The 25,327-nt window shown below is 52.0% G+C and overlaps 1 protein-coding gene and 1 pseudogene across 1 annotated transcript; both read left to right on the forward strand.

Moving 5' to 3' along the window:
- On the forward strand, positions 1-24,925 carry MPP3 (MAGUK p55 scaffold protein 3). The gene is made up of 18 exons (XM_028092831.2): positions 1-112; positions 354-472; positions 733-810; positions 2,230-2,310; positions 2,552-2,689; positions 5,951-6,032; positions 7,198-7,283; positions 8,643-8,717; positions 11,839-12,035; positions 14,307-14,371; positions 15,740-15,760; positions 16,271-16,312; positions 17,611-17,775; positions 17,884-17,964; positions 20,404-20,497; positions 20,687-20,795; positions 22,397-22,519; positions 24,629-24,925. The coding sequence occupies exons 1-18, from the start codon at positions 1-3 to the stop codon at positions 24,803-24,805; spliced, it is 1,845 nt and encodes a 614-aa protein (XP_027948632.2). The 3' UTR covers positions 24,806-24,925.
- LOC114200611 (V-type proton ATPase subunit E 1 pseudogene) lies at positions 12,606-13,280 on the forward strand (annotated as a pseudogene).
- Positions 24,926-25,327: the final 402 nt, after the last annotated feature.

Genomic DNA, 25,327 nt, shown 5'->3' on the forward strand with positions numbered 1-25,327 from the left:
ATGAATATGCTTGATGGAGCGACACCACTCACTGTCCTCCTCTTCCCGGAATCCACAGGCAGAGGTCGGGAGCTGAGCAGCAGAGACATGCCCGTGCTGTCTGAGGACTCCGGTGAGTGCCTTTCCTGGGCTGGGCCTGCCGGAAGCCCTGGAGAAAAGAGCCTGCCCCAGCAGCCCCAGGCTGGGAGGAAGCAGGATGCTGCCTGCATTAGCTCACAGGAGCTGCCCTGCCCCAAAGCCCTGGGGATGAGAGCCTGTGGAATGTCCACACGGCAGGGTCCACTTGGGGTCCCACAGGGGCAGGAAGTACCCATGGCACTGGCCAAACTTCGTGTGTCTTATCCTCTCCTCAGGTTTGCATGAAACCCTGGCACTATTGACTTCTCAGCTCAGACCTGACTCCAACCACAAGGAAGAGATGGGCTTCCTGAGGGATGTTTTCAGTGAAAAAAGCCTCAGTTACTTGATGAAGGTAAAGCCCCCATATTATCCCATCTGCTGAGGGTTTCTAGAGGTTTTCCTAGCTGGCTGAGGCCCGTGAAGTTCATCTCAAGCATTCCCTTGCCCCGGGAAGGTCTTCGTTAGCCCACTATGAATGGCTTTCTCTTGGGCTGACCCATTGGTGACCCACTGTGCAGCCATCCGCACAGTCATGGGCAGTCTGTGGGGTACCCAGGGTACACCTGGCAGCTGACTTGGGAGGCCCCAGCCTGAAATTGTCTGTCTTTGCAGATTCACGAGAAGCTTCGCTATTACGAGAGGCAAAGTCCAACCCCTGTTCTGCACAGCGCTGTGGCCCTTGCTGAGGATGTAAGCCCCGGGTTTTTCTTTACGGTGTTAGCCCCACTCCTGACCCCATAGGGCCCCTTCATCTTTTTTTTTTCCTTTTTTGTTATTGTTATGTTAATCACCATACATTACATCATTAGTTCTTGATGTAATGTTCCATGATTCATTGTTTGTGCATTACACCCAGTGCTCCATGCAGAATGTGCCCTCTTTAATACCCATCACCAGGCTAACCCATCCCCCCATGCCCCTCCCCTCTAGAACCCTCAGTTTGTTTTTCAGAGTCCATCGTCTCTCATGGTTTGTCTCCCCCTCCGACTTACTGGGCCCCTTCATCTTGCCCGTCACCATCGCTTAGCCTATAGGGGACACAGGGGCTCGGAGCCCAAAGGTGAAGAGACATCACCTCCCCTTCTCCTCTTGCTCCTCCTTGGGCCTCCTAATGGGCAGGAAGGAACTTGTGAGCCTTGGACTGAGCCAAGGGACACAGGCACATGAGCATGCCTGCTTACTGTGTGTTCCCGAGAAAGTCTGTTCCCCCCGCTGTGAAATGAGAGCATTTGGATCAGATCAGCAGTTCCCAACTGTTGAGGACTGGCGATATGAAGGTCAAACAATCGCCTTGTACTGTGCTTTGGGGAGGCCCAATGTGAAGTCCTGGGGTCAGGTGACTTGCAGTGTGTCCCTGCCTATTGGCTCAGGATTCCCATTTTTTTTAAGGAATGCTTCCTAACTTCTTTTGGACCTGCCCTCTATGTTGCATGGTTTGGGAAGTTGATGGTCAAGGTCAGCTCCTCAATAAACTCACCTAACCCAGGAGATGGCCTGTCAAGGCATGGGTGCAGACGTTCCCTCCTTTCTCCTATGTGACGTGATTAGGAGCACGTTAGGCTGTCAGGCTCCCAGGCCCGGCACTGTCTCTCCTACCAGCTCTGGGACCTGCCACAGGTCATTCAACCGCTCTGAGCCCCAGTCTCTTCATCTATAAACTAGCACAGTGGTGAGACCACAGATAACAGAGCCACATAGGCCCAGGTTCAAATCTTGGCTTTTCAACCTAGGGCAAGGTATTTAATCTCTCCTATGTAATTCTCATCTGTCAAATGGCAAAATAATAATACCTGCCATGTTGAGTTCTCTGTGAAATTTAGGTGGGAAAGTCCGCATTAAGCAAAGAGCACATAGTAAGGGCTTAATAAGTTAGCTCCCATTAGGAGTACCCTCCATGAGCTACTCTGGCTCTTCTGATCCAGGCAGGCTGTGATTTCCCTGAGAGTGTCAGTGCTGGGGTGGCTGAGGATCCCATGCACTCAGATGCTGTCACAGTTCCTGCGAGGACCCTTGGGTCTGAAGCTCAGGGAGCAGGGTTTTCCCCAGAGACTCCCAGTGGGCTCGAAGCACCCACAGCCGCATGTGATGTTCTGTCTCATTCCTCCACAGGTGATGGAAGAGCTGCAGGCCGCCTCTGTGCACAGCGACGAGAGGGAGCTGCTCCAGCTGCTGTCCACCCCCCACCTCAGGGTAGTCACGCGGTCCCTGCCTGCCCACACAGCTTGTGTCCCCTGGGATGGGGGCTGTGGGGAGCGCTTGGCTGGGAAGCTGAGGAAAGAAGAGTTCTGAGTGAGGGGGTCCTCAGGACCAGCGTCTGGGTGGTGGTTTCTCTGGCATGTGATTTGAGACCCCCGAATCACTGCCCAGCCAAGGCCCCCTGACCCCTGGTAGCTTTAGGGCTGGCCCTTCACTTCTCTTGATTTCCTGACAGGCCATGCTCATGGTACACGATACAGTTGCTCAAAAGAATTTCGACCCCGTTCTTCCCCCTCTGCCCGATAATATTGACGAGGATTTTGATGAAGAATCAGTGAAGATTGTCCGCCTGGTAAAGAACAAGGAACCCCTGGTATGTGACACCCACCTCTCTTTCCCCAACCCCTCCATGTACCACTCTCCCACCTACCCAGAAACCTGGGAAGAGACCCCCCCCCCGAAGTCCCTGAAGTGAGTGTTAGTAGCTTTGTCAGGGCTGCCACTAGTCCCCGTGGCACCTTTGTGTGTAGGGTATCTCTTTCTCTGGGTGGACACAGCCTCACTTGACTGTGGCCAAGCTCCTTTGTGCAGTAAACAACCTGCGCAGCTGTACAGGGCAGCCCTGATCATCATGCTCCGCATCAGAGGTTAGCAAACTATGGTCCAAGGGCCAAACCCAGCCCACTGCCAGTTTTTTTTAAATAAAGTTTTACTGGTGTGTGGCCATGCCCGCTCATTTACGTATCGTCTGTGGCTGCTTCTACGTTGCAACGGCAGTGTGGCGTAGTTACCACAGAGACGGTGTGGCCTGCGAAGCCTAAAATATTTACATTTGGCCCTTTACAGAAGTTTGCCAAATCCCGCTCTGAATACTGAGGAAGCACGGGGCAGCTGCCGTTCTTCTCCCCAGCTGACAGATTGTTATCATTCTGGTCCTAGTGCAGCATTGATTTACAGAGCGAAGGGACAGGGTTATTTATTAGATGGTGGGAAGTGGCGGAAGTCCAGAGAGTCGAGTGTTTGCCCCAGAGTATGCCACAGCTGGCATTCTTGATTTTCAGCTTTCACCAAGGGCGCTCAGCTTAACCACTTCTGCAAATGGAAGGGAAGCTCTCGGCCCCCTCTGTTTCCCCCACTGCAAATGGGGCAGGCATCCATTGACATGGTCAGGGTTGTCTTTCCTTTTTATGTTTGGGTAGGTTATGGGTCATAGCTGGGGTGGTTTCTGACCGAGCCTGCAGCCAATCATCGAAGGGGCTCCTATGAGTTGGGAGCAGGAGTTTTGGGCCCCATATGGGCCTTGTCTGACCTGTCATGGCAACCATTCTGGGGGAGGGAGGAGGGAGGACGGTGTAAGGGGTTAAAACCCACAATGTTAATGTATTATAATGAAGCTCTAGGTTACTGGTAAGGCCAAGGTCATAGGGAAGAAGGCAGGCATCTCGCCTGGGGTCTGTCCTGGCTGTTGGAACTTGGCCTCCACCCTTTTGTCAGTCGGAAAGTACTTGTTCCCTGCTGCTATCTAGCTAACTGCCTACTCTGTCATATTCAGGGAGCTCTGGGCTTCCCAGTGAGGATGTAGAAAGCCAAGTTTGTGGTTAGGAGTGACGGAGGTGGGGCCGGACCAGAGGGAGATGCTGATGGTCCATGCAAAGTGTCATAGCTTGTTCCTGAAGGCAGTGAAGGGGGGGGGGCGGTCACTGTAAGGTTTTAAGAAGCAATAACATGATCAGATTTGCGGTTTAGAAAGATCGCCCTGGCTGCTGAATAGAAAGTGGCCTCGGGGGTGAGGCCAGAAGCGGAGGGCCGATTTGAAGGTGGGGACCAGGTAGGGGGAGGGCCAGAAAGGGGGCTTGGCCTAGGCCTGTGGGAACAGGGAAGAGAAATCCAAGAAATAAGTCAGAAAAAAATTAATGTCACTTTGTGACTGCCCTGGTTTGGGCAGGAGTCTTGGGGGGGATGCCTAGGGTAGCGCTGAGGTGTCCAGCTAGGACGATTAGGTGGCCACTGCGGCCGTCATTCAAGGGATGGAGCTTAGGTCCCATTGAATTCAAAAGTGGAGGCATCCAGGAAGTGGAGGGATTATTTGTTCAGAGACACAGACTGGGCAGCTGCCAGCATCCGGGAGGGGTTAAAATCACACCTGAGAAGTCGAGACCACATGGGTAGAGAGCAGACAGTGAGGCCAGAAGGGGGCCAGGGCCAAATCCTGATTTGAAAGGCAGATAGAGGAGGACCCAGCCATGGAGACCTGTCGTCTCTGGGAAGACCCGGGAGAAAGGGGTGTCACCAGGGCCCGGGCTAAGAGAGGAACCCAAAGGGAGGGCGGGCACCCAAGGCAGACAGGCGGGAGGTAGAGGTGAGAAGGCTGAGAGTGTGTGGGAGCCGGCAGCTGGTGGGCGGTCAGCGCTGCGGCCAGTGCTCTTGAGGGTGCAGGTGACAGTGACTTGGGGGGTAGGAAGCAGAGACAGCAGGTGCTTGCTCCAAGGGAGCAGAGACTGGTGGTTACTAGATGGAGGCGCAGGCTTTTTACTGATGAGGAGGACGTGATATTTATGGAGCCAGGAGAAGGAGCCAGCAGAGAGGGGGCACTGAGTCTGCCGGAGAGGGAGGGAGGGGACGGAAGGACCAGCCTAGGCTGGGGGAGCCGCTCTGCTGAGAGCAGGGAAAGGAAGACAGGATGGACAGAGATGCCAGAAAGTTTGAAGGTCTAGGGGGCAAGATGCCATGGGGTTCTTGGCTGATGGTTTCTGCTTCCAGCAGTATTTGTCCTACGGACTTCAAATAGGTGACATAAATGAAGTTAATAACAAGTGTGCCCATGTGTTTGCAGTAACAGCCAATAATAAAAGGTTAACATGTATGGAGCACCTACTGCATGCACTTACTGTGTGCAACATAATTGAGGCTTGCCTGCATTACCTGATAGAATCCATGCACCAACCCTGGGAGGTTAAATGCTATCCCCCACCCCAGAGGAAACAGACTCACAGAAGATAAAGGGCTTCCTTCTAAGGCTGCATGCTTTCAGGGAATGGCAGGTGGATTCAAGCCCAGGGTCGTCCAACATGGGAGCTCAGCACTTCACCTGCCACCGTCCCGCCTGCGGGGTGCATGAAATTGAGGGCTTGTTAGCACCTCTCATCCTAGACATCATTCTGCTGTGCTCCACTGGCCAAGTCCTGGTCCTAAAGCTCTGGCTGGTCATAATTGGTTCCCCTTGGCAACCACAGAAGGCCCAGTACCCTGTGATTGATTAGAGGTTGAGAATTTGCAGGCATGTTCTCTCCTTATTATTAAATGTCTTTGCAAGAGACAAGGGCTGTGATGTGAGAGACATGCACTGGACTCGGCGTCCCACAATCCTTTACACCTTCCCAGCTGGGCGACCTCAGGGATGCTGACCTTCTCTGAGCCCCTGTCCCTCACCTGTGAAATGAGATGTGGGAATTGCTGGGCTGTATTAACGTGAGATGCTGGTTTCATCGCATCCTCAGCACCGGAAAGGGCTGCCCTTGTTCTGCCCTCTGGGGTGACAGAGGGAGAGATGGGGAGGCTCTATGGGGTCCAGAGCCTCGGGGTCTGAGGTTTGGGGCTGCCTCTTAGGAGCCTGCCTGCTCTGTCTCCAATGCAGGGTGCCACCATCCGGCGGGATGAGCACTCCGGGGCTGTGGTGGTGGCCCGGATCATGCGAGGGGGCGCGGCCGACCGGAGCGGTGAGTGGGGTCCGTGCTGGCCTGGTGAGGGTGATGGCTTGGAAAGGATACAGCATGCCCCAGCCTTCCCCTTGTGGCCACGAGAGTCTCCTTTCCTTCTCCTCTCTGGTCCCGTTTGGGATGTGCTTTGCTTTCTGGGAGCAGGGCTGGGATTCTCTTCTCCTTCCCAAGCCTGGTAGAAATTTTAACCGTTTGAAAATGCCTCAGGCACGGAGAACATTGGGGTTGATCAGAAGGGCTCCTGTGCTGGCCTCGCTGAGGCCTGGGGTCCTTAAGCCCGCAGCATGGGCTGGGCGGGTTTCCTGACTGCATGCAGAGCAGGGACGCCCTTCCCCACCACCCCAGTTGTCGCTCTTATGGAGGGAAGGGTGTTCACGCCCCAGATTTGTTTGGGTGGAAAACAGGTTGAGAATCAGTGTTGTGTGAAACAACTACTCAGTTGGGAGGCAAACCTTCTGGTGTAGAGAGGTGTTACCCCAGAAATCTGGGGATCACTCTTGTGGAGACCAGAGCTTCTTAAACATTAGCAAGCACCGACACCCCCCCCAGCATCTTGTTAAATGCAGATTCGGATTCAGCAGGTGTAGGGGGGCCCCCGAGATCCTGCACGCCGAACTGCCTTCTGGCTGCCGCTGCTGTTTGGCTAGCAGTTAGGGCCTCATGTGCAGAGACACTGGTCATTAGAGCCGAGGCCTCTGGACAGGTGTCTTAACACTCTATACGTCACCTTTCCTGGTGCCTTTAAGTTTTCTTAAGATTTGAGAAAGACCTTCTAAGAGTATGTCTGTTAACCTAGGAAGGTGAAGAGTTAATGATATTTCTAAAGCAGAGGTTATAACAGAAAGAACCAGGCTTTCGATGTCAAAATAAGTGTGTTTGAACACAGGCTCCATTATTTCTTAGCAGAGTGGCCTTGGGCAAGCTGCATAATTGCTCTGGGTCTCAGGTGCCTACTTGTAAACTGGGGGTTTCCCTGGGTGGTTTTGAGGCTGAGATGCTGAGTGGGGTGCCCCGTGCACAGTAGGACTCAGCCGGGCCCAGGCCCACCCACTGTCTTTACACCTTGAGTCTGCTGTGCGTGTGGCGGGTTCCTCTGGTGGGTGCCAGTGGTGCGCTGGGGCTGAGGCCCCTTCCTGTGCTGATGGGCAGCCCCTGTGTCTCCTAGGTCTGGTCCACGTTGGAGATGAACTCCGAGAGGTGAACGGGATCGCAGTCCTGCATAAACGCCCCGATGAGATTAGCCAGATTCTGGTCCGTGCTGCATGTGTCCTGGGGGGGCGGAAAACGGGGGGCCGGTCTTTGGAGACCAAAGCAAGGCACTTCCAGGAGCCAGGGTGGATTTTGGCTCAGTCTCTGTGTTCATGAGGAGGCTGCAGGCAAAGTGGCCTGGTGGCATGCCCAGGGTTGGGGTGGGAGACAGGAAGAGTGGCACTCCCGGGCCACCTGCCTGTCAGACCTCTTCAGCATAGCCCCACTCCCTTTCCTGAGGCCCCTTCTGCGACATCCCCTCAAAAGGGTCCCCTCTTCCGAAGGGCTGAGGAATATGGAATAAGAAGCTGCAGTACAAGGAGGACCCAAGAGCAAAGGCTTTGGGGTCAGCTGGTCCTGGGTTCGAATCCTGTCTCCACTGCTTTTCAGCCGGTCAGCCTTGGGCCAGCCATTAGGTCACCCTGGGTTCCACTTTCCTTTCCTGTAAAGTAGGAACAGGGAGGTTTCTCATCCAATGCGTGGTTATGATCAGGATGTAAACATCCTGGAAGGGATACAGCCCTTCACATCTGTGAGGAGATTCTAAGGTCTTAAGTGCTGGGGTGCAGGTAACCTCCAGAGCCCGTTCTGCAAGTTCAAGTCAAGCTGCAATTGTCAAAAGCCCCAATCACAGTTTTGTCTTCTTTATCCTTCTCCCCCGACATGACCCTCTTCGCTAATTTCTGATGGTTTGGGAGGGGGCAGAAATGGGCTGATCTGACGAGAGAGGACCTCCCACTGTAGGGAGCCCTGGTTGCAGGCAGGCTCCTTTGGTCTTCCTGACCCCACTGCCCTTTCCCCGGTTCCGGGCCCCGGGATCCTTGTGTTCTAGGGCAGTGCGGGCCCAGGGAGACTGTTGGGCGAGGTGTGCTCTTATGGGCGGACTGCATTCTGCCTTGTGTCCCCCTCCCCCCATGGGGATGCAGGGTCTGTGTCAGGGGAGAAGGAAGGGGAAGCCCCAGCAAGGTAGGGGTGACCTGAGGTTGGAGAGCCCGATGGGCAAGATGGAAGCAAAGGGAGGGAAATGAAACTGAACTTGGTTATGAAAATAATCTGAGAGAAGAGAAAGAAGGGTGGCCTGTGGGTCACTAGAGGTCAGGAGGGACGGAAAGGAGGAATTCAGGGCGTGCGCTGTTCTTGGTGCTCATGTAGAGTTCTGTGTCCCTTTGTCCCACGAAAATGCAGATACTGGGTTTTGAGTTTTGCTTTAGTTAATTCACGGGAGCCACCCCTGGAGGGTGGGCCACAGGGGAGGGGGTGCACCTGAATTCCTTCTGAATGAGTTTCCAGATCGGGGCAGGAAGACTTGAATTCACCGAGGGTTAGACATGGGAGGTGGTAAGCTTCGAACTCCCCTCTCAGGCGCAGTCCCAGGGAGCCATTACCCTGAAAATCATCCCAGCCACCCAGGAGGAGGACCGTTTAAAGGACAGCAAGGTATGATGGGGTCGGAGGCCGGGAAGGGCTTTGAAGCAGTCGTTCGGGAAGAGATCACATGTCTGGTCCTCGGGACGTGTGCTCAGGAGAGAACTGTAATTCAGTCACACTGTGATTCATTTATTTGTACCTGCCTTTTTCTAAACCGGATTTGATGTAGCTTACTAATAAAAGACAAGGTTATTTTATTTTATTTTATTTTTTATTTTTTTATTGTTATGTTAATCACCATATATTACATCATTAGTTTTTGGTGCAGTGTTCCATGATTCATTGTTTGTTCATAACACCCAGTGCTCCACGCAGAATGTGCCCTCCTCAATACCCATCACCAGGCTAACCCATCCCCCTACCCTCCTCCCCTCTAGAACCCTCAGTTTGTTTTTCAGAGTCCATCATCTCTCATGGTTCAAGACAAGGTTATTTTAATTGAAATAGAAAATTAGGGCCCTGAAGAGGAGAAACTACCAAATGTGCTGGTTTCGGGACCAATTAAGTGACTGCCATTTGCTTAATTCTTTGGTGAGCCTACCTTTTTTGGGCACCTCCTCTGTGCCAGGTGCTCTGCCAGATGCTGGAGACAGGGACAGTTGGTAGCTTTGAGGACTCCCTCGTTCAGAGCGGGAGGCCGGGGAGCAAATCTTTCATGGCTCTGTGACTAGTGCGAGTGTTTCAGAAAGATTCTGAGCAGAGTTACAGATGCCCCGGAAGGGGCCAGGTAGTAGAGGTGCTGGAAGTGAGGCTTGAGGCAGGTGAAGGCGGGTAGGACTTCCCTGGTGAAGGAGAGGGGGAGGGAAGTTCACACGGAGAGGTCTGCATCCACAGAGGCTCAGAGGTGTGGAGAGGAGTACTTTTGGGGGTTGGTGAGAGAGAGCACCCTGCTCGGGCTCTGGAGGGGTTGTGCTGGGAGGTAGGTTAAGGCTATCTTCAGAATGGCCTTGAATGCTTTCTTAAGGGTGTTGGCATAATCCCGGCCTGGTCTGGGGGTCTCAGAGGCCAACCCCTGAGACGTGGCTTCGAGCACAAGTAGTTCATTTGGAGGTGACCCCGGGAAACACTCTGCGGAAAGGAAGGCAGTGGGTGCAACAAAGTGTGTGTCATCCGGCAAGTTACCACTGTGTCATCCTGCTGGGGAGCTCGGGGATCCCGCGTAGACACGTGCCTTCCCACCCAAGAGCCAGGGGAGCTGGGAGATCTGTGCACCGACTCCTGCCAGGCTGCACCCAGGGATGGATTCCCAGCATTCTCGGCTGGCTGCATTAGAGTAGAGCGGTGACCAGAGAAAGCCCTTGGACAGAGAGACGCCAGGGCTGGCTGCTGGAAGTCTGGCTGGGGGGGGTACTGAAATGGTGAGTCCCCGGGGGATGTGGGAGCTCCTGGGCTGCCACGTGGGGGAGGGCTGAGTGGGTAGAGACGGGAGGCAGGGAGACCTGGTAGGGAGGCTGTTGTAAAAGCCCCCGACCCGAGCTCAGGTGGTGGTAGAGAGAACAAGAGAGGGCGTTGCTTTGGTTTCAAATAAATTGGGATCTGAACTGCCTGGCAGCCAGGGCAGAAAGGAGAGAAAAGGCAGGACATACCTTTCCTCAGGAGATGGAAGGAAGTGTGCCCATTTTTCAAGAAAGGTGATTCCCAGTCCCTGGCTCTGGGCACGAAATGCGGGACAAGAAGGAACAAATTACAGCACTAGGCATAGAGTACATGTCGATGAGTCTTTTGGTGAATGGGGATCAATAATGGACAATGTCTTTGATGTCAGACTTTTACAGCAAACGAAGACATCATCTTTGTGTGACTGTTCTTTATTTGCACACTTTGATCGAATCCCAAGTCTTGCATAATATAGACTCTTATCTGATGGAAGGCAGTTCTTTCTTGGATATGCTAATGTGATCTTCATAGGCAGCTTTTGCATGTTCTAACTTAAGACAGGGAGAAAACTTGGTTTTCCTGGAGAAAATGGGTAACCTGTCCCTTAGCCCATCCTTCTTAAATATTTCTTCTTGATCCAGAAGCTTGATCTGGGCTGGCCATATAAGATTATGCTCTTTTCTGAGTGCCTGGGACCCTGACATCTGTGGCTGGATGAGGGTATCTGTCCTCATAATATCTGGCCAGAAAGTTCTTACTCTTGTCTAACTGAATCTTTTCTTTTCTTTCTTTCTTTCTTTCTTTTTTTTTTTTTTTAAGATTTTTATTTATTTATTTGACAGAGAGAGAGGGCACGATCAGGGGGAGAGGGAGAAGCAGGCTCCCCACTGAGCAGGGAGTTCAATGTGGGGCTCGATCCCAGGACCCTGGGATTATGACCTGAGCCGAAGGCGGACGCTTAACCGACTGAGCCACCCAGGCGCCCCTAATTGAATCTTTTCTGGTTGACACATAAAGGAATATGACTTGGATCTGTCTAAGGAAGACCTCTGGCTTTTGTTTTGTTTTTTTCTTTTCTTTTTTTCTGTTTGTTGTTGAAGTAATTGGACCCTAATGGTCTGGTAATAGAGATAAATAAAATAAATCCATCCACTGAATTATGGAACAAGAAAGTGTGATAAAATGCTGTATCTTCCCCCCATCATCTCTAGACAGGTGACTTCAGGGTAAAGGGGAGTGTTGGGGGTTGGCCGAGGATGTGGCAGATGAGGCAGGGTGAGCTGTAGAAAAATGTGGACTGTCAGTCACCCACTGCAGAGTGATGATGAGCCAGTAACAGTTGTGTTGTTGATATTTGTGTTCTAATCAAAGCATCTAGATCACTTATTTAACAGATGGCTGCGGACTTCATTAGGGGCAGTTAGCATATCAAAAATACCCTGCTGGTTCCCAGGACTGGTTGTTGCTTTGTGTCTGCTAAGAGGCTGCTTTAAGGACTGCAGGCTGGGGAAATAGGGAAGTACTTAGGCTGGAAAGAGAAATTCAGATAGAGGGCCCATCTCTTAATTTTCTGAACCTCGATGGATTTCCCGACTGTAATATTCACAACAGCTGCAGAACGAGAGGAAACCATGTGCCTTGTTTCTGATTAGCTTTCTGTCCTCGAGGCTGGTTGCTCGTCCTGATGGCGAATGATAGGTGTCATCTGGCCTTCGATGCGGCAGAGACACATCTGTGCTCACCCCCTCTTCAGGTGTTCATGCGGGCCCTCTTCCACTACAACCCGAGGGAGGACCGGGCCATCCCCTGCCAGGAGGCGGGCCTGCCCTTCCAGCGCAGGCAGGTCCTGGAGGTGGTGAGCCAGGACGATCCCACGTGGTGGCAGGCCAAGCGAGTAGGGGACACCAACCTTCGAGCTGGCCTCATCCCCTCCAAGCGGTTCCAGGAAAGGTGGGTCTGGGCTGTGCTGTCAGGGGGTGGCTCTGGAGTGGCTTAGAGGTGTGGGTACACAGCGGAGCCCCGGCCGGAGGGGCGCGCGGTGTGTCGTTGCGGAGGGAAGTACCCATCGCCCTTGTGTTCGGTCTTCTCGCACTCTAACCAGCGGTGATGGCCGTTTGAGATTTAAATACATGCACAGAATTCTATGTTGTCACTAAATGCGTGTATGTTGTATAATACCTACTTAAAGAAAGTTAAAAAATAAAATATAAAAATATAGACGAGGAGGACGAGGGAAAGCTAATTACTCCAAGCCTCGCCACTATCTGAGATGGCATGTTGGATGTCCTTCCCGTGCTTCTTACGGGAGAGACACAGAGAGAATTGGAAGTCGTGCTTTTGGGGTCTGTGTCCCTTAACATGGCAACTTCAGCATTTCCCATGTTATTACCTAGTCTTTAGTGTGTGATTTTTAATAGCTATATAATATTTCATCAGAAAGGAGACCATGCCCTTCTTTCCACTGCCCCCTTCCAACCTAAGCTAGAGCCAGTGGGCCTCCGGCCCAGCACAGCTTTCGCCATGGCCCTCAGCGATGCTGACGTGCAAAAGCAGATTAAGCATATGATGGCTTTTATTGAACAAGAAGCCAATGGGAAAGCAGAGGAAATGGATGCGAAGGCAGAGGAAGAGTTCAATATTGAGAAATGTCGTCTTGTGCAAACCCAAAGACTGAAGATTATGGAATACTTCGAGAAGAAAGAAAAGCAGATTGAGCAGCAGAAGAAAATTCAGATGTCTAATTTGATGAATCAAGCAAGGCTCAAAGTCCTCAGAGCAAGAGATGACCTTATTACAGACCTATTAAATGAAGCAAAACAGAGACTCAGCAAAGCGGGAAAAGGTACAACCAGGTACCAAATGCTGCTGGATGGGCTGGTCCTCGAGGGTTTGTACCAATTGTTGGAGCCCCGAATGATTGTTCGTTGCAGGAAGCAGGGTTTCCCTCTGGTAAAGGCTGCAGTGCAAAAAGCGATTCTTAGGTACAAAATTGCCACCAAAAAAGATGTTGATGTCCAAATTGATCAGGAGGCCTAGCTTCCTGAGGAAATAGCTGGTGGAATTGAGATCTATAATGGGAATTGTAAAATAAAAGTTTCCAATACCCTAGAAAGCCGGCTGGATGTCATAGCCCAGATGATGCCAGAAGTACAGGGAGCCTTTGGTGCAAATGCCAACAGGAAGTTTTTGGACTAAACCTTTGGGCGAGGTGAAGTTCATCCACTGCTCTCCTGCTGTCATGCGGAACTCTCTGATATTTGAAAAAACAAGATACCTGTGTGGCTTCCTCTTCGCTGTTCTAATATTCTGTATTCATCAGTGGATCCTCTCTGTAGCTAATGCCCTTGGCCTAATTGTTAAAATGAGAGAAAGTTTCACTTACTATGATCAGGAAACCTCCTTCTTAGCTTATCTGAAAACACAACTTTCATCTGCTTCTGTAGCATGAAGGTGAGGGTATCAGATGGTGGTTAGCGGAGCTTCCCCAAGTCTCTGCTCTTCCTCTCGTCTTCTGCTGTCAGTTCTCGAGTCTGGAGGGTGATGTGTGTGGTGTTCTCTGACATTCAGTCTCTGCTCTTTAGGCTTCAAATGCATGGGGGGCATGCATTCCTACCAGCAATAGTAGCTTCACCGTTCACCTGTTTGGGCCTAGAAGTGTTCCTCATCTGTAAATGTGATTTAAAATCTAGGCCATGAATAGGTCTTATTTATTAAAACAAAAGGTTTACATGGGGGAAAAAAAAAAAAGGAGACCATGTACTCATGGGCAGCGAGTCTGGGTTCTGCCCCCCCACCCCCCGGCCCAGGAACTGACAGTGTAGCAGGAAAGTCACAGGTGGTTCAGACGAACACTTTCTAGAAATGTGATGGGTTCGGGGGAGGAGGACAGTGGGCTCTGCGAGGTCAGATCCTGGGAGGGTTGCCCCTCACCTGGGTGTGCTCCGAGCGTCTCTGAGTGAGTTCACTCCTTCCCTGTGGCTGTACCTTTAAGTTGTCCGCACCGTCTGGCTGCCACATGACCGCACTAATCACCTTGCACGTGAGACTGTGCCTCATATTTCAAATGATTTCCTTAGGATAGATTTCCAAAAGTGTAAATGACCGCATCGCCTCTCACCTGTGCCATCCAGGCCTTGGTTTCCCTGAATTTTCCAGAAGGTTCTCTCTGACTGGTTTTGTGGCGGAGCTCATGGGCCTGTCTATCTCCTTGTGTCCCCACAGGCGACTAAGCTACAGGAGAGCCACCGGCACCCTGCCGAGCCCCCAGAGCCTCAGGAAGCCCCCCTGTGAGTAGATGGGCAGGGAAGCCCTTCAGCGAGGGGCCGGGGCTAGGACTCAGGGGCTTCGTGCCCCGAAGAAGCAAGCGCTGGACTGGAGAGGGCACCAAGGGTCCCGTCTGAGCTGGGGGGCCTCCAGAAGAAGGAGGGGATGGGGAGAGGGGTGAGGAGGGGAAATGGGGGTAGGTCGGGGAGGGGGGAGCTGTTCTCTGGAGAGGAGCTACTGTATTTGGGACCCATAGATGATACCGGGGGGGGGCATGTTAAACACCTCTTCCAAAATTGTGTGCAAACGTGTGTGTGTGTGTGTGTGTGTGTGTGTGTGTGTGCGCGCGCGCACGCGTCTGAGAGAGTGTCCCCTACCAAGGGGCCCTCTGATCCTGATAGTTTCAGAACCACCGATGCTGGACGAGAGTGGAGAAGGCTGCACGTGACCCTGTGTTAGCAGTCAAATTTGGCAAATAAAAATAAAGGATGCCCAGTTAAATTTGAATTTCAGATCAATAATGAATGGGTTTCTAGTGTAAGTATAGCTCATGCAGTATTTGGGACATACTTATACTAGGGACTTACTTGTTGTGTATCTGAAATGCAGATATAACTGGGCGTCCTCTATTTTATCTGGCACCCCTACCCTGTGCAGCCCCTGCCGTCAGAAGACACTCTCACCTGCCACCTTGCCTTTTAATCATCACAATGTGAAGGAGTGGAGTCAGGACATCCTCTTTTCCAACGTGGGAAAATGGAGGGTCATGAGGTCAAGGGAGCGGGGCTGGGGTCAGGTTTTCAGAGGGCCTGTGCCCATGGCCTCCTGGTTAGAGCTCTGTATAGCGATGAAGCTGCCTGTGATATGGCTTCTCTGGCTCAGGGGGGCTCGGAACCAAGTAAGGGGCCCAGAGGGGTGTCCGGTGACCGGAGTGCAGCGGCTGGCAGCCCTGCTCTGCACCGCTCCACCGTCTGGCACCCGCCTTTGCCCAGGCCCGTCTGAAACCCCGGAAGAGAGAGAGCAGGTCTGGCCCCACTGCAGGCATCCTGGGGTGAGCTGCTCCCTGGCTCGGGGCCACTGCCCACGGCCACTCTTCCAGACTTGCTCTCAAATCAGAAGGGCTGCTGAGTAAATTGGCTTTGGGGCTGCTCACGCCGGTGCTGAGCTGTTTTGCTCCGGGCCGCTCATGAGACACACACAGGAAGACTAATTAGAGCTAGGCTCGGTTTAATAATGCACCGCAGCTCAGATCACAGGTTTGTTGGAGGAAAGAGAGAGGGGACAGATGGAGGGCTCCTTACGCACACGAGGCCACGGCTGCCTCTCAGCCACAGGGCCTCCTGGTTCCCCTCCACTAACGCTCTTCCATCTGTCTTTTGTGCAAACCGCAGATGATCAGCCTTGTGACAAAGGTAGGCTGGTATTTATCCCCTGTGTACCTGGACAAGAATGTAGACTGTCTGGAGCTAGAGGGCTTTCTTTTCCTCCCCCTGTGCCCTGAGGTGTGAAGAGCCGCTGGGGATAGAGCGCCTCCCTGCCCACCGGACGCATAGTGCCCCACCTTCCCTGGACTCTGGCTGGGCTAACTGTGCCACCAGCTGGGTGGGAGGCAGGAGACGGGAAGGTGGGGCGGGCGAGTGAATCTCCCCTCCTTCTACTGTTGGAGATCCTAACCCAGAGGGGCCTGCTGGCCCAGAACCCCTGCCACGGCCTGTAAAGTCTGTTTGGGGCCTAAACATGGAGAATTGAGTGAAACAGAAGGACTTGGTTTCCTGGGGAGCCAGGACATGGCATCTCTCCCGAGCCCCCGTGAGACATCATTCCAGTGGGCTCCTCCTCGCCACCCAGGAGCCGGGTCCCTTTGGGTCAGAGTATGTGTCCAGCATGGCTCACTGGCTGCCCTCTCTCTGTTTGGTTCCCAGAGACCTGTGACTGTGAGGGGTACTTCAAAGGGCACTATGTGGGTGAGTATCGGGCCTCGCCCCCCAGCACCCCCTGCCCTGCCCACACACAGCCAACTGTGGGCTCTTGGACCAGGGGAAGACAAGGGCAGAGTGACCTGAGCCCCAGCAACGCTTCAAGAGCAGCCGAGCCTGGGGGACCCATATTCCCCTTCATCTCTGTCAGCCAGGGGAGGGACTGACTTGCCCAGGCTTTGGGGTCCCCCCCAACTTCCACCCAGCCCCGGGGAGCAGAGCCCTGGCAGGGAAGGAATGCGGACCGCTCCATTAACACCGATCTGTTATCATCACGGTCTCGGCCATGGTCCAGTCCGTGTGTGTGCCACCACCACACAGTGACGGAGCCTTTTACCAGCCTCCAAAGGTCCTTTGCTGCTTTTATTTTGCTTAGTCTTTTCAAAGGCCTTAGAGACCGGCAGAGATTTTTTTTACCTTTCGTCTGGAAGTAATTTCAAACTTACCGAAAAGGTGCAAGAATCGTACCAAGAACTCAGATTCACCAGATGACACTTTGCCGTATTTGCTTTGTCATCCCCTGTCTCACACATACACAGTTTCTTCCTGAGTCCTGTGACTCGGTTGTAGACATCACATCCCTTCACCCCTAAATGCCTCAGTATGTATCCCTTAAGGATGGGGACATTCTCTTACAGAACCCAGGGGAATTACTGAAATTCTGGGAGTTTAACATGTATACAGTTCTCTCATCTAATACACTGTTCATTTTAAAATTTGGCCAGGTTGCCCCAGTAATGTCCTGTAGAGCATTTTCCCTGATCCAGGATCCAACCCAGGACCACACATTGCACTTGTAGATTTGTATTCCCATTTCATCATAGATAAGGAAATGGAGGCTCAGAGAGGTGATGATTCACGCAAGTCGGCCATGTGCTAAATAAAACAGTGACCGGGGCACCTGGGTGGCTCAGTCAGTTGATGGTCCAACTCTTGGTTTCGGCTCAGGTCACGATCTCAGGGTCGTGGGATCGAGCCCCCGGCCAGGCTCTGCGTTCAGCATGGAGTCTGCTTAAGACTCTCTCTTCCCCTGCTCCTCCCCCTGTGCTCTCTAAAAGTAAACATCTTTAAATAAAACAGTGACCTTGAACCCTATTTTTGGAGGCCAGATGGTCACCTTTTCTTCACTGTGCTGTGCATCCTGATCAGCCCCTTCCTGTAGCAGGAGGTAGTTGGGAGAGGTTCAGTGGGACTCAGACCCCCTTCTAGGTCTGGCCAGGTAGAGAAAGTCTTTCCTGGGAGATTCTGGGACAAATGCCACAGTTCTCCCTGCCCTTCCCACAAAGCTGGTCTTCGGAGAAGCTTCCGGCTGGGCCGAAGAGAAAGACCGGGAAGCCCCCAGGAAGGAAAGGGGTCTGCAGGAGCCGAGGCTCCAGAGCTGCTGACCTATGAGGAGGTAACCAGGTACCAGCACCAGCCTGGTGAACGGCCCCGCCTGGTGGTTCTGATTGGTAGGTGAGGTCCCGCATTTCCAGGGAGTGGGCTGGCTTCCTCCTGGACTCCTTCCTCCGGGAGGGAGCTCAACAGGGACCCTGGTCAGCCTTCCTTTTGTTTCCTAGGATCCCTGGGAGCCCGACTGCATGAGCTGAAGCAGAAGGTGGTGGCAGAGAACCCACAGCACTTTGGCGTTGCAGTTCCACGTAAGAAGGCCCACACGGGGGTTTGTGTGTGCATGTGTGAGCATGAATAATAGTTCATAGGGACTTGACTCCCCATATCCATCTAATCCTTACTTTGGGTCTGAGGGACCGATGGGCACTGCCTGCTATGGGCGGATCATGGGACCTAGGCATGATAAGAAACCCACTTTCAGTGGTCCACTAGGACCCTCTGAGGCAGAAGCTAGAGGACCACTTGCCCCGTTCCTTCCTGGGGTGGCAGATGAGTCTAAAGCACATTGCAGGCAAAGTAGCAACCTCAGGATGACACCAAGGGGCTATCAGCACCAAGGGGGCATTCCAGCTTCCTCTTCACAGTGACTCTGACTCCAACGGCCCCCGCTCTCTGCTTGGGTGAGAGAGCAGGGCAGAGAAGGCGGGAGCCTGGTGAGTTATGATACTGCTCGGGCACTCCCTTGTAGCTGGCTTCCAGCCCATCAGAGTGGCTGGGCACCCTCCAAGGTGCTCACAGCCCTGCCAGTTCCTGAGGCTAGGAGCAGCTGTGGATACTGAGGACCAAGGAGGCAGGAGGCCCTGGTTCTGGATGTGATGCAGAAGAGGGGCATGAAGGGTCTAGGAGCTTTTATGTGCAGTAGCTTGGGCGGCCCTCCCAGTACCCTTGAGGAGAAGGATGATCACCATCCTGTACAGCAGAGGAAGACACTGGGGCTCAGAAAGGTTAAGTAACTCGCCCAGTGTCACACAGTTGGTAAGTAGTGGGGCCAAGATTCAAACCCAGGCAGCCTGCCGAGTCACATCCTTAATGAGGCCACATGAAGGGCCTCTCCCCTGCCGCCTACCGCTCCTGTCCTTGGCTGTCCCTTCCCTTTCTGGGACCCTCCGTTCTTCTGGCCTCAGAGGGATGCAGTGTGGGCACTCGGGGTCACCGAAAGGGAAGGCTGTGGTGGCAGTAATTAGACTTTTCCAGAATGTTCTAAGGGCAGCTACCAATGCTTTCTTTTGCCAGACGCCTCTCCCCTGGACCTCGGGGTCCATAACCCAGGGTGTGGGTTGTCAGAATTGTCTTTTGGAGCCCTACCTGAAGTGGCAGGGATTGGAGGGAGGCAGCAGGGTTCAGGAAGCCATTCTAGTGGCATACCTCTGATGGACCTGGTAGGTAGGCTTCCGAGGGCCACTGCCTTCCAGGGCGGACTGAAACAGGACATGTGGAAGCTGCTCTCACATGGGTCCTTCAGAAATGCCCAGATCCATCCCCCAAGACAGGGGTGCATGGATGGCCAGGCCTACCTGCTTCAGGCACCCCACAGATAGGTGACTTCCCCCGCTTTGCTCTTAGGAACTGAAAGAGTCAAGGCAGACTTCCCGAGTCTTCCTACTTCAGAGAGGTGGTGACTTTTATTCTGGGCTTTGAAGCATAAATAGGAGTTTTCCAGGCAGAGAAGAAAGGAATAGTTCTCTATACAGAGGGAATGGTTTATGGAAAGGGATGGAGGTGTGACCCAGGGTAGCAGCATTAGGGACTGGGGAGGCTAGTGTGGATGATGTGGGAGGAGACACTCATCAAAAGTCTTTAGGATGTTATCGGTGGTGAATAAAGTTTTTAAACAAGCGAATGACACGGTCAGAAAAGTGACCCTAGCAGCTCTGCCCGAGATGGGACAGGGATGCCACGTACAGAGCACAGAGCATCCCTGTGTGGTCCCCAAGGGCATGAAAATACTGTCCTTCAAGACCCGCATCTTTTCTTTCGGAATGCTCTGGAAAAGAGCAGTGTGTTCCTTCATGCGTGCTCTCCTTCTGTGAAGGACCTGATTTTCCCCTGAAGTGTGCACCTCAGTTCTATCACAGAAATCCGTGGAGAAAGGCTGTATGTTTTGTAGTTATTTATGTGAGAGCCAGCTTTGCTGAAACCATCTAGTCCATCACGGGACTGTCTGTTTTCATGTCTCTTTTCTCAAAATGAGAAATAACCGAATAAGGAATTGAAAGCCTACAGCAGGGCTGTCTGTATCTGGGGCCCCCTGGCTCGCAGAAAAGACACACCCAGCCCATGGCGGCTCACAGCCGCCACTCAACTCCCGGTACCACCGCCACTGAGGAGGAAATCAACGGTTAGGACTAGGGATCCCTTTAGCGATTTTTTACAAGCCACACCACCTCAGCCAGGCTGTCTGGCGGGGCCCCTAAGGGCAAACGCTTGGCATGGGACGGAGCTCACACCCTGGCTTGGGGCTTGACCTCCCTGCACCTCAGTTTTCCTCCCCTGCAAAGGGGGAGGCCTCCTTTCCCACATCGAGGAGGGTGCCTGCCCCTCAGGGACACTGAGGAATGGGAGCGGTGCGTTCATCCACTGAGCAGCGATGAGCTCCGGAGGGGAAGGAGGGCCCAGGCTCGCTGTTGTTCTTGCGCACTGTGAGGGGACATCTCTTTGCCCAGTTTCCCATTTCCTTTCTTTCAAAGATACCACCAGGCCTCGAAAGAGCCATGAGAAGGAGGGGGTGGAATATCACTTCGTCTCTAAGCAAGCATTCGAGGCTGACTTACATCACAACAAGTACGTGGCCTGGCGGCCCAGCTGGCCCTTGGTGCAGCCGTCTGGTGTTCCCCCTGACCTTGTGGGAGGGCCTTCGGGAAGGATGGGGGATGCGGGAGAGGAGTTATGGTGGAAAGTCTATCTATCTTGCCCTGCTAATTTAGGCAAACTCAGGAACTAAAGGCCCATTCCCTGTTGGTGGTGTTTTAGGTTCCTGGAGCATGGTGAATATAAGGAAAATCTCTACGGAACCAGCCTGGACGCCATTCAGGAGGTGATGGCCAAAAACAAAGTGTGTTTGGTGGACGTGGAGCCGGACGTGAGTTTCTGAGCCAGTTGGGTGTTTTCTGTTGGCAGAATATATAAATGGGGGGAGGGACGCCTGGGGGGCTCAGTCGGTTGAGTGTCTGACTCTTGATTTCAGCTCAGATAATGATCTCAGGGGCGTGGGATTGAGCCCCGCATCTGGCTCTGTGCTCAGCAGGGAGTCTGCTTGAGATTCTCTCCCTCTGTTCTCTCTCTCAAAATAAAAAAAAAATGATAATAAAAAAATAATAATAAATGAGGAGACTGTATATTTTACAAAACATTTGACCCCAGTCTAAGGCTTTTTTAGTCCAGAGGACTGGATGTTAAAATTTCCTTAGGTCTGCCTTTGAGAATCTAAGGAAAGCTCTGTAGCCCGAAATGTGCACATGTATACACAAAATGGCATTCATTGTAGGGTGCTCCCAGGCCCCCTGGTGGCCTGCAGACCTGGGATCATAGCCTCTGCATGGTGGGGATCAGGCAGTGGGCCGGCGCCGCCGGTCCGCAGTGACAGGACAGAGAATTAGATGCCACTGCACAGGTGGATGCTGGGGCCCAGCTCCCCGTATCAGGACACCGCCCCCGCGCCCCCACGACAGGTCAAGTCAGTCAAGTCAGTGGCTCAGGGCATCACCGAGAGAGGCCACCCGGAGAGCAGTTGGAAAGAGAAAAGGGAAGGAGACAGTGACCCTTTGAAGGGTGTCAGATCCACACCCTGCCTGCTGTGTGTTTGGCGGGGGCTCAAGCATCTTCTTAACCTTGTCTTTGACAAATCTTCTAAGCTTTGAACTCAATCTGGGTGTTTTTTTTTCCTCTATAGAAATGGAGCTCTGATTTTATGCTATAAGGTGTAGACTTTATTTAACAGAAGTCGGCTTGAGACAGATTCCAAAAAGCACATTGTGTCTATGAAGGAAAACCCTCTCTCATTTGGACTTGCTGGGGGTTGGTCCTCAAAATTAAAAGTCTAAATTGCAAAATTTTATTTGAAAAGTGATTTTATTGATTTTGGTGGGGGGGGTGGTGCAGATTGTACATATAATAGTCTAATACAGTGTTCCAAATGAGGCCCTTACATTATAGGTCATAGGTGCTAATGAAGAGGGTGAATTGCATTTGAAAACCTTCTAATGTCTTCACAGTTTGTTTCAGATGATTTCTTAGCTTCTTCATTTGCTTAGCAAACCTTTCCTTCTCTGAATATCATAAGGAGGCCTGTGTGATAATACATATTGTGAATTAGCGTAGTCCAAATTGACGACGTTTGACTAGGAGATGCACATTGAATCTTCTGTCAGGACTGGGCAGGTGGAGAGGGCATAAAGAAGGTTGATTAGAGCTTGTGGGCTCAGAGCTGAGAGAGATGGCAGCAGTTGGGACCAGGGCTTTGGAACGTTCTTTCTCAGCAAGTGGGCCTTTGGGGCCCAGCCAAGTCCAGTGTCAAAGTGGAGGATGGGAAAATGAGGAGCTGGTCTGCCCGGTTGAAGTCCATTGTCACAGGACCATGTGATCAGGACCTCTGCCACTGAGGTTATGTGATAAAGCACACTGTTACGGAGCATTCAGTAAGTGTTTCATAATAAAATGTGTCCTATTTTTGAACTTTCTCAGGCACTGCAACAACTGAGGACCTCAGAGTTCAAGCCCTATGTTATATTTGTAAAACCTGCGATTCAGGAAAAGAGGAAGACGCCACCCATGTCCCCAGCTTGTGAGGACACAGCAGCCCCATGTGTAAGTTTAAAGTTGATCATTTCTGAAGGCCTAAAGGGGCTGTGACAGCTGTGTAAGGGGCTTGTACCTTCTGCATGGAGCTGTCTTTCCATTTGCCTGTTGGCCAGACTTAGATGGTCAGTCAGGTCACCGGAAAGCCCAAGGTGCGGCAGCTGAAAGTTCCTCCCGCTTCAGACAGGGATGGCTCTGCCTGGGCTCCCCACCCTTCACTCCTCCACAGAAGGATCCTCCCAGAAAATAAGGGACATCTGTCAAAGACTTGATCACACTAACCTGTTCAATTCCCAGGCCAAACCCAAGTCGTTTTTAATTGAAACACCAACTTCGGATCCAGCAAGTGGATCCAACATGGGGCAAGGGACAGCATGGCGGGAGTCTTTCCTATGGGTTGTTCGGGACTGTGACTCTCTCCCTGAAGCACAGGGGGTTGAATTCCACCTTTACAGGCCAGGAAAAGGGTTCTGGAGATCTCCCCCCCGCCTTTTTTTTTTAAGTAGGCTCCAACAGGGGGCTTGAACTCAATGACCCTGAGATCAAGACCTGAGCTGAGATCAAAAGTTGGATGCTTAACCCACTGAGCTACCCAGGTGCCCCTGGTTCAGGGGATTTCTGGCTGCAAAACAAATGTCATACTTTTTACTCCATGAGAGATTTACTTGAGTTCCTTCAAGACACAAATATTAGAAAGATTGAGGTACTTAGTGGCGAAAATGTTCCTTCTATAGTTCCTTAAATAGCTATATGCTTCCAAGCTGAACAATGAGGGTGCCTAGAGGAGGGGAAACTCCAGAAGCAGGGGACAGGGGAGGTAGGATTGAAGATCCAGGGACAGCATCAGATACTGCAGAGTGCTTTTGAGTATGAGAGGAGCCCTGCGAGAGAGAGTATGGATTTAGCAAGCTTCTCCTGATGTCATCTACCTTTTCTCCTCCTGGGAGAAAGTAAGGAGAAGTGACCTCAGCCTTCTGTTCAGTCTCTACCGTCTTTGTGGCAGCATGCCCAACTCTTTCCGAGCCCTTTAGAACCTATCTTCAGACCCTGCAGGTGCTCTCACTAAAGTCGGGATCTGGGGCTGATGGGGAACAGAGAGAAGAGAAGAAGGAGGAGGAAGAGAGAATATTTTGGAATGTGGGTCTCTTTGGGGGAGGGCGGCTCACCCCACGCTCTAAAAGCACTGAGTCTCTGTAAGCACAAGAGAGAAGGCGGCAGAGGCCTGGCTAGAGATAGAAAGGGAGTGGGTGAATGCCAGAGATGAATTTCATTTTGCGATGTTACTTAGAGGTGACCTGCCACGTGCCTTTTTCCCCCAAATCAAGCTAACCATCAGTCAACTACTGGCTTGAGGTTCTGCTTCTTCAAGGTGTTTTTGAATGAAGAAACAAACCCTACGCAGGCCGGGCGAAGGAGGGATGCGGGCAACCTGTCCCTCAGGGTTAGGGGGCAGGAAAACAGTCTGATGAAGGAAGTTGGGGACCCCAGGGAAATGGGGTGTTTGGTCAGGATTGTCCCAGCACTTTTGGAAAGAACTCTACTCTAGCTATGGTGCTCATGTTGGGCTCTGGTATGAGGAAATGGCAAGAAGAATTGAGTTCTACGTGATGAATTTAGGAGTCTGAATTCAGAGAGCCTTAGAGTTATTTATTCTCCTTCTTTGCCCCATCATTGAATCCAGAAAGGCTTGCTTTGGTTATAGTTAATAGTATTTGCCATTCTTTGCTGTAATTACTTAACCAAATTGACACACAACACAATGGTACCCCTTCTTTGGAAATACCTTCCACTCGGAAGTGTGTATTATGGGTACACACAGATATAGAATCGGCATCCGCCCAAAGCCCGTGTCATGGCTGAGGTTAACAGGTCCTAATATCTAACAGTAGATATTTTGAGAAGACGAACAAGGATTGTGTCTACTTCTGGGCAACATTTTCGGACATGTGATCGGGTATTATCACCACATTCTGTTCTTGTGTACACCATGGGTTTTTCATGGGCCCAAGTCAGCCACTCAAAATTAGACGTTAGAACACTGCCCGAGAAAAAGGCTGGAGGTTTCTTATTTTGAGGGAGAACAACCCAGTGGCTCCCCAGCTGCCCCTTTCCCTGCAGGACGAGGAGCAGCAGGAGATGGCTGCCTCTGCCGCCTTCATAGACCAGCACTACGGGCATCTGGTGGACAGCGTGCTGGTGAAGGAGGACCTCCAGAGTGCCCACAGCCAGCTCAGAGTGCTCTTGGAGAAGCTGAGCAAGGACACTCACTGGGTGCCTATTAGTTGGGTCAGGTAACTGTATCCTAGAACATCCGGGTTGGAGGGGACCTAGAAGACCACCTCGTCCAGCCTCCCCCATGCTACCGTCAAGGAATCTCAGCTGTGGAGAGGAGCAGAATTTTCCATAAACTCCATTGTCAAGAAGAATATATGTGTGAAGTCTCGTCCGTTATTGGGTTTTTGTCTGTTGTTTTTCACTGCACCCCTTTGGAGCAGAGAACATGAATTGAAAGGGGGCGTATCACAAAATAGCATATTTCATTCACTCAAGTATCACAGGCAAGGCGACCCTGATTTGCACTGAAGTTAAGTAGCCACTGTCTTTTGGGGGTGGGGGTGGGAAATTTACACAGTTCCAATTTGCAGAGATTATAAATGGAGCAATGCTTCATTTATTCAGCTTTGTTGGAAATGGAGTTGTCCTTACCCACTGAGATTTTCCATGCAACTGAAGCTCCCCTGTCCTCAAGCACTAAAATGTTGGTTTTAACCTTTGCGATTGTGTTTGCTTGGCTGTAGAAAACTTGGTTCTCTGCCT

Source organism: Eumetopias jubatus, unplaced genomic scaffold (genome assembly GCF_037043125.1).
Source record: "Eumetopias jubatus isolate StellerSeaLion01/CBP00866 unplaced genomic scaffold, mEumJub1_p1.0 scaffold_10, whole genome shotgun sequence".
Lineage (NCBI taxonomy): Eukaryota > Metazoa > Chordata > Mammalia > Carnivora > Otariidae > Eumetopias > Eumetopias jubatus.

Bases quoted from the DNA above. Each gene is read 5' to 3' on its own strand.
- MPP3 (XM_028092831.2), top strand. From the start codon at position 1: ATGAATATGCTTGATGGAGCGACACCACTCACTGTCCTCCTCTTCCCG. The intron at 20,796-22,396 runs GTGAGTTTCTGA...GAACTTTCTCAG, and splicing joins TGGTGGACGTGGAGCCGGAC to GCACTGCAACAACTGAGGAC. The intron at 22,520-24,628 runs GTAAGTTTAAAG...CTTTCCCTGCAG, and splicing joins AGGACACAGCAGCCCCATGT to GACGAGGAGCAGCAGGAGAT.